This window comes from Pagrus pagrus (assembly GCF_965226575.1).
Source record: "Pagrus pagrus genome assembly, chromosome: 17".
NCBI classification, from domain to species: domain Eukaryota; kingdom Metazoa; phylum Chordata; class Actinopteri; order Spariformes; family Sparidae; genus Pagrus; species Pagrus pagrus.
In genome coordinates, this window is record NC_140201.1 from 9,297,311 (window position 1) to 9,313,890 (window position 16,580).

At 41.5% G+C, this 16,580-nt stretch overlaps 1 protein-coding gene across 1 annotated transcript in view; it reads right to left on the reverse strand.

Moving 5' to 3' along the window:
- Window positions 1-16,580, reverse strand: part of LOC311273352 (dolichyl-diphosphooligosaccharide--protein glycosyltransferase subunit STT3B) — an 87,823-nt gene that overhangs the window by 28,703 nt on the left and 42,540 nt on the right. The window contains exons 3-4 of the mRNA XM_084380361.1: window positions 12,528-12,815; window positions 3,999-4,064 (exon numbers count right to left, since the gene is read on the reverse strand). Coding sequence (XP_084236487.1) covers window positions 3,999-4,064; window positions 12,528-12,815 — 354 coding nt within the window. The remainder of the gene's footprint in view (window positions 1-3,998; window positions 4,065-12,527; window positions 12,816-16,580) is intronic.

Below are 16,580 nucleotides of genomic sequence, written 5' to 3' on the forward strand. Positions count from 1 at the left end.
CACAGCAGATTTACTTTTGGAGTTAACAGAATAGATGGTCGTGCCAGCAGAGCGCACAATTAACTGGTGGAAAAAAACGAATGGGAGAAATCAGCCATCTGGTAACATTAGAGGACAATACAAAGATGAATGCCCATGACAAAAACCAAAGCTGTGTGTGTCTGTACGTGCACAAAAACAAGCTCTATTTGAAATAACGGTTCTAACAGCAAGCCCTCTGCCCAAGCCACGAGCTAACAGCTGAGGGCAGGAATCAGAAAATGTTTGGAGCAAAGTCTTTTAGCCGTTATCGCTCTCTGCATTTCATACGGGGCTTATCTGGTGACCTCCGGGGCACTCCGAAGAGGATATAGAGAACACAGCAGGGAGAAGGGGTTTATACTGTGTGTGCGAACATTTGTATGTGTGTGCACAAGTGTTTGCAGCCTGTCCATGCGCTCTTGTTGGGCTTCAGTCTGTTTGTTTGGGCAAAAGACTATGAATTTTGTTCTGTTTCTCTGTGTTTATTCACTCGCTGTGCCCTCTCTGATACCAGCAGTGATTTTCTAGTTCATTAAGAAGGCTTTAAGATGAAAACTAAGACACTTAATGATCAAGGGTCATAAGAAAGGTTGCAGTTACATCAGACTGCTCTGTGATTCTGCAGAAGTTTCCATTGTTAGGTAGCACGTCTACACAGATGTCAGATGGTGATTGCCCCACAGCTATACCTTGGACACAGGCCAGACTACTGCTTGCATTTCACTCTAACCACAATGAGAGCTGCAGTTTTATCTTTTAATTAAACAAGTCTAAAGTTCTACAGCCACAAACTAAATGCTAACCACATGCCAACAATGACAATGTTAACATGCTGATATTAGGCAGGTATCCAACATGTTTCCTAGGGAGGTTACTAGGGAAACTATTCACTTGATAAAGTCAATAACCTTGGTCTCATTAATAAATGAAAGCAGTCACTCTAAGAAAGAGGATTAGAGACCTGCTGTTTTGGCTGAGTGACAAGTCGAGCCCATAATTCACCAAGGTATCGTGAATTTGGAATAAGGTGGATAATGTTTACAATGTTCGACATGTTATTTTAGAGCTTTTGGCATGAAATTATGTTACAGGTAGTTCTGCTTGGGAGACCGATGTGGGTTTAGTCACCCAAAGCTTTGGGAATTAATAGCAGTTGATTCATGCCTCTGATTTAGCCATCCTTCCGGTTTTCCCCTTCACTCCACCCTCATCCCACGCAACCCTCACCCCTGGAGGGATGAAAGGGGTATGATGTGCTGCAAAGCAGAATGGTTCCTGTGGTTCATGTCCATCACTGGGGTCCTGATGCTCTGATCCTCTTCTTAATCTCATCCTTCTCTGTCCTCTCTTCTCTGATTATGCCAATATCCAGGCAGGGGACCTCCCTCTCTGTCTCCCTATCTCCTTTACGAGTGTCACATTCGATTAAGCACTATGGAAAAATGTGGCCTTGGCTATATCCTGATAAAACTGATGGTGTAAGGTGATAGGGCGGTAAAAAAAAGACCACAGTAGGGAAGGGTCAATGAGTGCATGTGATACTTGTGTGCAGGACCAACAGGAGACCGTGTGGGCGGTCAGGAGGTTGGTTGTGTTCATGGACACATACAAGCCTAGCTTGCTGCTCACTGCCAGTGGTCTCATCTGCACCAGTGGGTGGGCTGCAGACACAGTACAGAGGAATATCACATCACTGAGGAGAGGGGAAGAAACGGTGTGAAGGAAAGATAGCAGTAATGAGGAAGAAGAAGACTCAATGTTCCCACTGCTGCCGACTAGAACAGTGCGGAAGTTACACATCACATTCTCTTTCCTGTCTTATCGTTCTGTCTTTCTCTCCATCTCTCTGTTCCCTCTATCCTTATCTTTCCACACCTCTCTCCATTCCTTTGTCTCGGCCTATCTCCGGCCTCTGTTTTGTCTCCTATTCTATTCATCTTTCCATAGCTGCCCTCTATCCTCTCTCGAATCCTCTCTACCATCCTCCTCCTCCTCCTCCTCCTCTCCGGATGCTGTGGCCCAGTGTGATCGATGAAGCTGGATATGGTAATCTGTTTCATTTGATATCTGTCTCACTGCCGGCCACCAGAGATTAAGCCTGAAATGAGCAAGAAGCTGGAGATTTTCATAGGCGATCATGCTCCCTCACACACATACAAACAATCTGTCGCTGAGGCAGTTTGCCTGGATCGTCTTTTATATCTCATCTCTCTCATGGAGCCCCTGATGGGCTTTTGCCCAAATTCATAAATAATGCAGAAAACACTGGCTCAATGACTTCCACCCCTTTCCATGCACTGCCATGTTTAAGCTGGGCAGAGGACAAATGCCCCAATGGCATCATCTCAGGAGCAAAGTTAATTATCGAGAATTAGTTCTGAATTGGTTACTAGCTCCAAATATAAAGTGAGATTTGGCGGGGAAACTTCTGTGTTTTGGTTAGCTTGTGCAGTGTTTAGATTTAGTGCTATATTGTTTAAAAACAGGAAAACAAAACGGCAAAACAGAGCCAGAGCTAGTGCTTTACAAAAGACAGTTGCAAGTACTCACAACAATTTCACTGTAGGGAGGAAGTCCAACTAACATGACACAGCCTTTCCTGCAGCGCTGTGTGAGAATGTTTTTGATGCCCACTCTTGTAATTAAAGTACTGTAGAGTCGGCTGGTGCGAAGGTCTTCAACTCGAGTATAGTCAATTTAAAAAATGAAGGTTCTTCATGCATGCATAATTTATTTCACATTTTAACTTTAAAGATTCAGCCTTGCAGCTTAGGATGAATGATTGTTTATAGCAGCACAAACATGTTGAGACTTTGCTTGTCATATACTTGGCTGAAATAATGAACCAGTCATAATGTTTGTTTACAAAAACCCTTAAGTACAATTTGATTACCTTTTTCATGTTATTTCAAAGTGAATACATCTCATTCATCTAAACATGCATGTTCGATGCTTTAATTTCTTATTACTAACAAAACTAACATTACGTTGGAGACAAAAGGAATGACAGCTCGAGTTTACTCAAAACTAGTAGTTAGTACGAGACGTCTGTTTTGGGTAGTAATTGATGCCAGCAAACTAGTATAGCACATAAAATAAGCACAGTAGAAATGTTAGATAGGTCAGATCACCATGTTAAACGATGTATCTTTAAACTTTGCATTACGGTTATGGCTGAAAATGACAACTTAAATGAATAAGTTTGCCAATTTCACATATTTCTGCATTGCAAATCAACCGCCAGCTGTTTTCCCATAAGTGTTACTGTTAGCATAACGTCACTGTGATTTGATCCATGGGACAAGAAATGGAAAAGACTCGATAAGAACTGGAACCAATTATCAGAATTAGACACAGAATTGATGATGACCTAAATTAAACGGACCCTACACAATTAACTTAATCACGGTTTTTGTCTCAAAAACTTGCGTAGCAGCAAAGTGCATAAATGCATCACATATTTACATATAATAAAAAGAGAAATGTGCCAAAAGTACACATACATTTTTTTTAAATAAATCAAATCATGAATAAGCATATAAAAAAAGACAAATGTCAGGTCCTAAATGGATATATGAGCTCAATTAACATTTTACTTTGTTTGAGGAGACTGCAGAGCAGAATATTTTGTTCTTGACTTACAATTTTCAGCTAAAGAAGAGATGCGTAAGTCACATCAGTCTAATCCAGCCAAGGTTGGTTTGTACTGTAGTCACTAGAGTACAGGCTACAAGATGGTTGGTGGAGGTACAATGAAAAACACTACAAACTTGGCTCTAAACATGAAATATCCATTATGTATTTTGAGCAGCCCTGTTGAAACTGAACGTGATGACAGTGAACTGAGGATGGGCAAGCAGCACAGTAAGCCAAATAGACTAGTTCTACACTACTGTATTTTAATATTGGTCATAATGGTGGTACTCAAAGAGCCTAATATTTTCTGTTGTGCTCCACAGTATTAAGAATAGTCTTACCATGTAGAAATAAGAGAGACAGCAGCCAATGGTCCAGAATACAGAGCCTGTCTTCACCGATTTCACCTACGAGAGAGAAAGAAAAAGAAGCACAAAATGATACAGGAGTCACAGCAGTGTGTTAGCTCACATCAAAGAAGACATGAGACCACTGGTTTCTGTTTCAGGGACACTAGAAAGTAAAGACTGCACATTTTCTGTGATAATGACGAGGTGCTCTCCGTCAATTACCGTCTGGCGTGGGTGCAGGCTGTCCTGTGTACTAAAGATTCATTCTATTGTTTTTATGGCTCCACACTTCAACACTAGATCCTCATTAAAAGTGGTCTTTACATTGTGAATCATAAGACTTTAGAGCAAGTTAAGAAATATAGTCGAAACTACAAATGTGTAACACCTTGTATTTACTCCTTACATGGGTTAAAAAGAGACAAAAATGCACATTTTGTGTATCTTTGAAAGTCGTTTAATGATCAGAGCTTTTACGATCACAGTCGATAAGGAAGCACAGCTGTGCTGAGAGGATGAGAGGAGAGCGGTTCAGACAAGACCAACGAAAACATCTTGTAAACAAGCTCTCATTCCTCACCACAGGCTGATAAAGTTGGCAAGTGTATGCATTAACATTTATAAACACAATAAAAGCTGCATTAAACAGTGACCTTTCAAATCATCAAACTCTACGAGAGTCAGTGACAAGGGAGGACAGGGGGGGTTGTCAAGCAGCTCGTTTGCATCCAGCAATGGTTGAGATTTGCTGATGAGGGAGAATCGATGATCGCTGGACCAAGGTGGGTTCGCCCACATACCCAGCAGAGCGTCACAGACAGACCCCTGGATTCACCACCAATCAATCAACTGCACAGATAGACACTTGCACACTGACACAGCTTCATACTATAGGCGCATGCAGAAATACCTGAGACAAGAATAACCTGTCTTCATGCAGTACTCTGTTGAGGTGGGCCACAGTAAGTAGGTATGCAGTGACCTAATTATATATTTCTGTCCTATAAGAAGGTGGAATATTTGTTTGTGGAATGGGGAAATGGCCACATTTTAGGGGCTTGCTGCTCTCTTTAGGTCGGCCTCACAGGACTGCAGCCCCAGTCAGATGAGATGTGTTTCTCTAGGGTAGATGGGGTGCTTGGTGATTGTTTTCAATTTTGTCTGAAGTACATACTGTCTGTCTACTTGTTCACCCAGACCCCAACATCAATTATAGCCCAAATTACTCCTGGTTTTGTACTTAACAACACCATTGTTGTATATTTAGTTTGGTTATGTACTTGCATTACTTACTGTTGCTACAGCTTCCAGGGAAACATTACACAATACATCAGATAGTGAGGAAGGAAGTCAGGGAATGTGATGAAACATAATATGAAGAAAACGTTATTACCCAATGTGTGAACATTTTACATTTCGCTTTAGTCAGGTCTGATTTTAAACAGCAATGGTGGCTGTTTGACAGTGGGGACAACAACTCTGACAATCTCACAAAAGTGTCTTTTGTTTTCATTGTTTTGATTGAGAGACCCCATATTGGCAGAAATTACACTGTGTGTTTAAGTCCAGTGTGAAGACACACTTTGCTCTTTTGAAAGTGTAACTGAGTTTTTATACGAAGAACTACATTTTCTGTCACTGAGTTTCATCAGCTGAGTGCACAGTGTGACAACTGCAGAAGTAGATTAGATCTGACAGATCACTCGTTTACATGAGTCAACTCATACAATGAAGGATTGACTGACAGAATCAGCTCCTATACTTTTGTCAGTCGCTCAAAGGTCTTCTGGAGCAACGGGTTGAAAGAAAATATACAGTATTGACCTACTTCTGTAAAAATAAAGAAAAATTTCAAGTTGTTATTTAGTTATTTTATCACTTAGTAGCCAGTTTATTAGGTACATCTAGCTCAATCTAATGCAGTTCAATACAACAGTCTGTAATAAATACTCCTTTCATAAAAGGTTGAAAGGTTCAATTTTTGTTGTCTGCTTTTGTTGATAAATAGATCAATAATGATTGTGATTGATTGTTCGCTGTGCATGCAGAGCCATCGTGTCACTCACAAGCAACAAATTCCCATGTATCCAGGAACCCTTAAATCAGATTAAATTATGTAATATCAGACAGACCTCTCTTGTAGATTAGTCATGGAAAATGAGAACTGTGCGAGTTTTCCTTTTGCATCAAGCAACAAAATTGTTAAAGCATGGTGTGTTTGAACTGATTTGCCTTACTTTACATCGTTCATCTTCCAGCGTAACTATTGCGCACACAAACATTAAGATGTTGACTATTTAAACAGCTCCACACACTGCAGCCTCAATATGACCATGAAGTTAAATAAACACCTTCTCTAAAACCTCTAAAACTTTACTTTTTGAATGCCAATAAGGTAAAATTCAATGCAGGGCTGTTTAATAAACTGCATCAGTATTAGCTAGGTGTAAACTGGCAACTGAGTGTATACTGCCAAAAGGCACAGCCACAAAAACACTTTCCTCATAAATGGCTCCATGTTGCTTCCTTTGTTTACAAGTGAAAACAAGCACAGTGACAGATTAGGATGACAACAGATACTGTACAAGCTGCTGCCTCCTCTCCTCAGACAATATTTCCACTCAAGCTGGCCCAAAGCTAGCCCGCAGCCTTGTGTTGTCTTTTCAGAAGCATGTGCAAACCGTGTTCAACTGGTGCCTCAACCCGCCCCCTCCAACTGCCCTCCCAGCCGAAACTCTCTTTGTGAAGACGCACAAGTCACACAGTGCGATACCAGTCCAGCTAATTAAATGTGAGCCAAGAGAAAGAGTGGAATTACTGTTACAACAATGTAGGCATGGTGCTTGGGGTTCGAGCAAGGGAGGGAGGCAGTACAAGTGTGTGTGTGTGTGTGTGTGTGTGTGTGTGTGCACACATTCATGTTGCGTAGAGCTATGGTGTTAAAAAGAGCAGCTCTCCTGGGTGTGAGAGGATTCAATTATAGATTATGGGAGGGTGTGTGTGTGTGTTGGGAGGGGGGGTAAACACTGAGATTAAGCGAGCGGAGTTGAATGGGTTATTAGCGGATAAAATGAAGGAGTCGGATAATGAAGATTGGGTTGAGACTTGAGAGAATGGCTTTGTGCATTTTTGCCGCGTGGTGGAGAGGACGCGGGTGAAGAGACAGGAAGACAGGAATGAGCAATAATGAGATATAGGAAGAGAAAGCAAGGCAGGGGGAACAAGAACGAAGAGACAGAAAGCAGAACGTGGTGAGAGCAAAACAATGGCAGGGACAAAAGAAGACAAAGACAATTAAGCGGGAGACGAGATGGAAGAAAGATGGAGAGGAGGAAAGGAAAACGCAAAGACAAATGTGGGTAAATGAGACTGATAATGGGAAGCAGTGGAGCATGGCTTGGATGATTGTTTTTCAGGGCCCTTGGCAAATAGAACAGAGGACGTGAGAGGTGCTAGGTGAGTGGATGAGGAGTTTTTCGATGGCACTGCTTCACTGATGACACATCACCTTGAGAGGCAGTGATGGCTGCTGCGAGGAACACCTGCCTCACATGGAGATGTATTGATCACACGCACGAGATGACAAGAGGCAATCTTAATGGTGCAGAGACAAAGAGGTCCCTAATACACATTTCCTGCTGGGATAAATGGTTATGGCGGCAGTTTCCGATGAGTCCGGCAGAATTAAAAAGTGATTTCAGATGGACGCAGAAGGAAAACACCTGAGATGTATTAAGGGAAAAAAAATGATTGGATGGGAGCAGTCTGAAAGGATAATGGCTCTCCTGTCAACCTTTGAGAAACCAAGATGTCCAATAAAAGGTTTTGTAATGCGATACCTGCTGTGAAAACAAGAAACTGATCTACATCCAGAGGCTGCCACGATGTTCCCATTGGTGTTGTCTATATTATATCAAAGGTGTAGTGCAGTGCCCATTCAAAACATGCTGTTCGGCACACATTAGCTGCTCACAGACTCATTGGGCACGCCCCGATCATATCAAACATTTTTGATATTTACGACTTAAAATCTGGATGATTACATCAGCAGTGTCCGAGCTGAACCCCAACGACGTTAGCTAGCATGCTACTGTTGACAGAAACTTAAAAAATCTCACTCTACTCATCTAGACTTGTTTAAACTTTAGCTTTTTTATTTTTCTCATTGCAACGCATTACTCGTGCAAGTTGTTGTATCACGCTAATCTCCGATTTGTTTACGTCTGCTTCCCCATGAGATCAGGTGTAAGCCCAGCTTCAGTCTGCAGAGCCATAAAGCCAGAGTGCTGAAGCGGAGCCCCCACTGGTGCAGAGGGATGTTCGATGTTTATTCAAGCTTCATTAATAATAAATGTGTTGCACAAATTGCACCAAATTTGACACTGTACTTCCTTGGGTCCACAACAACAAATCTGCCAAATGGAATAGATTGGATGAACAGTTCTCAAGATTTGCATCCACGCAGGCAGTGATTACTTGCTCTGTAGTTCGATTGTAAAAAGATCACGCTCACTCATAATCTCACCGATAACAGCACAAAGACAAGAGTATTATTTCTATAATACAGTTCATCCAGATTTCATGGCAGAGACACAGTTCACCTCAAGTTCACCCTATACTCAGATAACTTATCTGCATCTCTGTGCAAGGTTTGCAGTCCATGCTACTGAGCTCTCTCAATATGCCACATCTCAACAAAGTTTTCTCACTCTCTCTTGTTTCCTTACTTTTTATTTGCCAATTCTAACATAAATTAGCAGAGCCAACTGTCTCGTTCAGTGTTGGTATGGTAACATTAGAGTTGTATTGACTTTGTTCAATATTAGCTCCTTTTCTGAGGCTAACATCTGTGCATGTTGGTGTAAATGGCCGCTATGTGTGGGTTGTTAGCCTTAACTACTTCTACTAATCTTGAAATCTATTCCTAAATTCTCTGCAACGCTGGTGACATAGCGTCTCTTGAAAGCAATTCAATTTCTTTGTGGTTTGTAATTATCTGTAGATATAGAAGCCTTTATAAACATGTACAATACATTTCCCTAAATATGTTTTGCTCCCCGATATGCACTGTATGTTTAAGGATGTCAACTGTCCCCGCGAGTGACACCATAAGCGCTTTTGGTTTCACTCCGCTGAGCCGGTACACAGACACGGAGGCAGTTTAATGTTGTATCAGGACTTAAATTGTAGACACAACAGGCATGCTCAGCCAGCCACCTGGACACTAAACTGTCGGTCATTGCCAGATCAGTGACAGTGAACGAGTTCAAATAAGGGCCACAGAGCTGTCGGCAAGCACATTTCAGCCTAGTGACACACACTACCTTGAAACTGCATGTACTGATATATCCATGCACAATTTGACAAACTGACATAACCTGGGATGGCTGAATCCTTGGACAGATAAAAAGGTCCATTTCAACCCGGCGGCTACCATACTGCCAAGCCTGTTCCACTGTGACAAACAGCAGTGAGGCATGGCATGACGAAATACCTGCATCACTACTTTTACCTGGATGAAAGTCTCTACCGCGCAGCATGTCTTTACGCTGGAGCATAAAGGGAGATCAACGCCTTGAAGGTAAAATAAAAATTGGACAAATAGCCTATGAGCTACTATATCCACTCGCCTGTGGCGTGCATAATGAAAGCTCTTTTCTGTTCACTTACTGAAACACCCTTCGATGAGAATGGGTAGAGTGCCAGTTTTCCTGCTCACTGGCCTCTCTAACATGGGGCACCGCTACTTTCAGCAAATTTCTGCCTCTGGAGGACTCTTCCATTGAGAATTCAAATGACAGTTAAATGAGATATGCAAATTGCAAAATTATACAAACATATATATCTATAGCTGCCCGGAAACAGAAAACTCTGAATTGCAAATTTAAAGTAAAAATGGAAAACCAAAAGTGCCTCTCACTTCCAACTGTGTTTTAACAACCTCCATTTACATTTGTTAATTGCCTAACAGTATGTAGATCAAGAGTTTTGCAGCATCTACAACAAATATGTTTCATTTGAAGCCCCTCATGACGAGATGTCTTTAAGCATTCACAGGCGATGTGAATAACATCAAGAGACAAACTCAATTTGAATATGTAAACATCTGTGATGATCATGTCTTTGCATTTGTTTCATGGATAGTTTCGACTTAACTGAAGCCAGAATCTGTTACTGTGTGCTGTGCAGCAATTAACTCTCCAAAGTATGAGCTGAGAGGGAACATTAATCCTGAATGTTGATGAGCAACATTATATGGCCTCCAAATACACAGGAGTGGGACTCCTGTGGGTCTTGAGCTGCTTTTAGCAGGAAGGGGATTTTTTTAAGTGCTACAGGCAGTCATGTTTGAGCTCTGCAGGTTTGATGAAAAAATAATCAATGTAAGTTTAAACAGAACTGTGGTTTTTATTTTTCTGTGACTCCAACCAGCCATGAATGATAAGTCTCCCTAGAACCACACAGCTACAGCTGGTCAATAACGGACATGTGGCTTATTTGTATGAGCCCTCTTTGGCTCCAATAGGATTGCGGCATCCAATCATGTAATAATCTTTTCTAGATACTGCTAAAGCCTCTGAGCTGGGGGAGAAAAAAAACAGTATGTCCTTTGGCAAAGCAAACTGAGCAGCAGGATCTATGCAAATAAGACACATATATGCTTTTGCAAGGAGTGAACCAATGTAAACAATAGGTGATTGTACAGTATAACATCAAAAAACATTTAAATACCAGCCATTGTCTCTCTGTTACATGCTTGTTATGGGGGAAGGCCCTATAAGTGAGAGAGTTTCCTTCCTTGCAGGCTCGGTTTTAATAAAATGAAAGCAGTGAAAGCTGCTCCTTGCATATCACTTCCATTCAATCAATTTAGTCTTTCACACTGATGAAATCTACAATATCAAATTTGGACTAACTGAAAACTATATTCATTTGACACCTGCTCCTGAGCAGGTTAACACTGCAGGTGTGAATGTCTTTCACAGTGCATCGTTGACTGTAATTGCTTCACTGTAACCTGGCACCTTTTACATTACAGTCTAGCAGTCTGGAGGAACATGAGGCAATTTTGTCCATCGACATTTTTATAGACTCGATGAGATGATAATAAATGAATAAGAAGTATTCCCACTGTAATCTAAATACATAACTATTACTTCCTGTCATTAAAGTATCTGCAGTTTTTCTCAAACAATCCTCTCTAGCCTCAGCAGCACAAACAACATTACCTTCAACAGTTACATCCTGTACTGTCTGCATCTATTCATTTAAACACAATTTTATTGACAGAAAAGGGAAATGTTGCATGTCTTTCCAGTGCAGAGAAGCCGGCATACACACTACAACTTCTGCAAATGGTTAAATTTTTTTTTGGATACTCTACTGGCTCATGGTCACTCCAGTACCTGATGCTTGCCTACAGTGTCCACTAGCATGGCACTTAACCCACATCTTTGCTTAAACGGATGAAGAAGCTGATTACTTCCATTTCCATTAAGCTGTTTTTCTGTAAATATTGTGTTATTCTCCATCTTCAGTTTCTGTACCGCATTTTCATTTTCACATAAATCCTGTTCCGAGCCTTAAAAGTAAAAAAAAATGAATAAAATAAAGCACGGATGCAGCTCAACACAGACAGAAAAACACCTCAATATTTGTCAAGGTCAACTCCAATAACAAGAACGAAAGGGAAGCTGATAAAATTATTTGCAAAGCGGAGCAGACACACACAGACACAGCCACACAGACACAGACACACACAGACACACACACACACACACACACAAACGCGCTGCAGTCAAAGTAAGATAGCTGCGGGCAGTAAGGTGGCTGCTGATGCAACTGAAAAGAGTGGCCACACTGAGGTTCAGTGAGAAGTGTGTTTCAGACATCTTGCAATTGAAATGCTCCTTCCTTCACCTGCCTGTTGAAGAGCACTTTAAAAAATGATTTGCACTCCCTCAAACATTGAATCTTGATTCATATTGGAATACATGTTTTGTTAAAGATAAATAAAGAAATAAATCTGAACACATTAGATGGTGCAAGGTCAACTGCCCTGTAGGGTAAACATAACCTGATGTGTTCCCTGACTTAATTGGAGGGGAATTCAGTCTTTGACTGGAGATTTTTTTCTACTCTTGGAAAAAAAAAAAAAAAAGTATTGTGAAGGCTTAACATTGCAGAAGGCTGCTTCCTGGGCTCCAAATCTTCTGCAAAGATGTGCTTCAAGTTTCAAGGCTGTGGATAAATAATTCAACATCTGAGGCCAAGTAAGATTGAAAATAGCGCTACTTTTCTGGCAACATAAAGCCTGTCCATTAAAAAATGAACAACACACGGAGCTCTCTATACTGGGTTAGAAGCTTTGACATATTTGTTTGAACTTAAACTGCTTTAAAAGCTGACAAACTTCTGGGTTATATTCCAATTCCTCACAAAAGGAAAAATATAAACTGTCACTGCCTTATTATGAACAACAAACACAGTATTATAGGTTTATGTCTTCCGTGTACATACCCAGAGGTAGTAGGTGAATTGAAGGGCGAAGATGGCGATGCCCTCGTTATCGAAGGAGCCAGCGACGGAGCGGGAGATGTATCCAGGGACGATGGCAATGAAGCAGGCCGCCAGCAGCCCTGCACCCTGGTTCCACAGCTCCCGTGTCAGTAGAAAGGTGGAGATAGCGGTCAGACCGCTGAACACCGGGGCCAGAAAGACACACACATCTCGGATGTGGACTGTGATGTGGAGCAGGTTGAGGACATAGTGGATAAGGCCGGCAGTCACCATTAACCCCGGGTACACCTGAAAGAGGAGGCAGAGAGGAAGAGACATTGGGCGTCAGATCAAAGATTAACAATAACGGTGTCAGGGATATGTGTAACAATAATTGACTAACCGAATGACAGCAAAATAGTTTGATACTACATCATAAATGGATCGTATTTATATTGTGCTTTTCTAGCCTGAGTGACCACTCAAAGCGCTTCACAACACTAGTCAGCATTCACGCATTCACACACACATTCAGACACTGGTGGCAAAGGTGCCACCTGCTCATCAGGAGCGTTAACCATGCATAGGCACTCACACACAGATGGGGAGAGCCACCGTGAGCAAACTGGGGTCCAGTATCTTGCCCAAAGGTACTTCGACGTGAGGACTGAAAAGCAGATCATAGCATTTGGATTTTTTTTTGTTTTATTGACATTTTAAATGTAGGCTATACCTGCATGTGGCTATTTAAAACATATATCCGGTAGCTTTTCAATATGGCCGTTATTCTCCAAATTGGAGAAAAGAAAAATTTAAATAAAAAAAAAAATACACTGATATTTAACAAAGGTATTTTATTCTGGGGCGCCCATTAGCTCAGTTGGTAGAGCGGGTGTCCCATGTGCAGAGGCCTTGCCCTTGCGGCGGCGGCGGCCTGGGGTTTGATTCGGACCTGTGGCCCTTTGCTGCATGTCACCCCCCCTCTCTCTCATCCTGTCATCTCTAAGCTCTCCTATCAATAAAGCCATAAAAAGGCCCAAAAAGTACTTAAAAAAAAAAAGAAGAAGAAGTACTTCATTCTACACGTCTCTTTCAAATAAAACATTCAATTCTGCACTCCTCAGCACAACAGGGAAGCCATCAATTACCACCAGTGAAATTCTAACTGAACTGCAGGCTGTTAATGCCTGTGGAGCATGTAGAGCCCCCTTTATTCCTCTATTGGTTATACTGTGGGAACTCAGAAAAATGTTCTTTAAACACTTTTCTTCATTTGTTCTTTTGTTGTAAAATAAATTATCAAAGAAATTCAACTTTGTTGTATTATTTACTAAGGGTTGGCATTATTAATGTGTCACACTGCACAAAAGACAGTTGAGTTCACTTTACGTCTAGATATCCATAGAAGTGAGGGCCTACAGTGAGGAAAACTGAAGGGAGAAAAAAATTGCCGTGGGGTTCAGAGGGTTAATAAATTACATTTAGCCTTATCAGAAATGGTTGCCGTGATATTATTCAACATAGAGTTATAATGGAATAAAGCCCGCTCTCAGTCGAAGGCGTGAGTAGGCGAGGCATCATGGCCTTGTCTCGTCTATACGTGAGAGCAGATCCAATTAGAGCCCTGTGCAGTATACTGGCTGTCTGATGTAAAAGAAGCGAGGATGTGTTTAACGTGACTGATATCCCTGAGGTGTGTTCACTGTAGCCGCAGTGCAAGCACTTTGCCATACTGCTAATAAACTCAGGTCTTTGCATCTCTAATTAGCCAGTGCCTAGGAGATCTAAGCTTCATCAACCAATCCATTTCAATGAAAATCAACCTTGTCTTGCCTCTTGGCTCTGAGGATTGGACTATGTCTAATGGGGTGGTATCCTGCCATTTACAAAACTACTCTTGTAATTATTAGCCATTTTGAACTCCGCGGTAGGGCCCAGGTCCTCAAAACGATAGAGATTGCTCATCATAGAAGAATACATTTTACATTGAGTTTAGACTTGATGGATAAAAATCGATGCATAACTTATCAACACTTTTCTCTAAATAGGCACTCAAGAATGCATTACATAGCTTGTTCATTATGAAAATATAATCAACTGGACCTGACAAAAGCGGTTACCCAAAATGCACTTGAGTCATTGTCCTTATGGCAACAAAGAGTGGTTTATTGGCTTGACAGCCCACTGTTGTTATGGACTGTCACATTAGAGAAGCCTTCCTTTCCTTATCTATGGCTCAGGAGAAAGAGCAACTGACAGTCGTCCTCTGGGGAAAGAGGGTAGGGAGGGAATGGAGGGAGGGAATGGAGGGAGGGTGGGAGTAAAAAGGGAAATAAAAATGGAGAGGGCAGCTGGACTGGTCTAATGCAGAAAGGCACTAAAGTGTCACATTAACTGATATCGGCTCGTCTGTCTTCCAAACGGTGTGACCCATCTGAGTGCTTAGAGACTTAACGCTATCATACACAATTAATGAGGACTGTCAGGATCATCCGTCTGATTTTGAATAAAAAAGGGGGTAATGATAAGGATGAGAGCAAATAATGGAGGCATAGAGGAGGTGAGAAAAGACAGAGACACATTAGAGAAAGGCAGAGGCAGACAGCAGAGGAGAGATGATGAAAGATAAAGAAGTTGGAGAGACAGAGGAAGAAAAGTGAACTTTAGTGGCTGAAAGGGTGTGTTAAACAGAGTGCAGCCGAGGGAAAAGGTTGAATGCAACAGACAAGAGTCTCGGTCACCGCCGTCAGATAGAGCAAAGGTGGTTTTATAAATCCCACCTGGAGCTAGAAGGGTCGCAGACCACCACTCCGCATGAGAAAGCAGGCCGACATTGTTGAAATGTCAAGACAGGTTTCTGAAAACGAGGAGGGAATGCAGCTTTGTGACTCAAACTATTTTAAGTTTTCTAAACAAAGGCAATTATTTCATTGTGGGCTATGGAGCAGACTGTACCAATCTGAGATGAACTGAGCACTTGTCCACACCCCTGCATGTTTTAAAAGCACAGGCTCGATGCAAATAAGAGCTCTCACACATTCATTTTATGATTTTGAATGCAGTGTGGGAGTAAACCAGATGCCCCTCTTCCCTGAAGCCCGACGTCTATGTTCAGAAAATGGTCTATCTCAGTCATGCAAACAAGTAGGATTTTGACAATTAGCCTGCACAGCAAATGAGTGAAAGTCATTCCGTTACCCAAGAAACTAACATCATGGCGTCCTTGAGGAAGGCACCAGCTCATCTGACAATCGCGCCTCAGCCTCTCATATAAAGATTTAGCAAGTTAAAGTGAAAATGGACGTGGATCTATCTGAGCCAGCTCTGCAGTTCTCCTCTTTGCATCAACTCCTAGATCTTGTTGCACTTTGCATAGATTTGCATGTTTGAGGGAGACATTTGCATTTAGTATGGCCAAAAGAATGACCCACCCACCTGCTATCGAAGAAGCGAGTGAACTCTTTATGAGATAAAATGAAACTTACCATCTGGCAGTAAATGTCCTCCAAGTGAAATGTGGGTTGTTAGCAGACTTAGCATGTTAAAGACCAAGGTTGGAAAAATTATTTTCTATCGTCAACAAATTCCATGAAAAGACGAAAAACCAACAATCCTGTGTGTAGCTCTCAGCCTCGAGCCCACTGGATCCAAGTGAAGATGTAAATATTGAAAAAACAGACCCCAATATTTAGTTTTAACTTTAAAAAGCCACAGTAATTTCCTAAGACAGTTGGGCACTGTGGTTCTCTGCAAACATTACTCAAACAGGAGTAAATAATGCATTTGTTGGGACTATTTTCAGCTGTGCATTAATACATAATTGGTGAAAAAGTGAGTAATTACGACAGTAAGACGGTGCATGCGGGATCAGCTCAAAATGAACCATAACACCCTCATTCAATGTGGCTCACTGACATGTTTTTAGTAGTTGTTGGAAAACTCATAAAGCAAAAGAGAAATAAGCTATATCAAGCGTTGGCTGAACACACAATACTTGTTAGTAGGATCAGTTTGTTTTTTATTTAGGGCTTCTCAAGAGATATGTTGACAAAAAACAGAAATATAAAATATCAC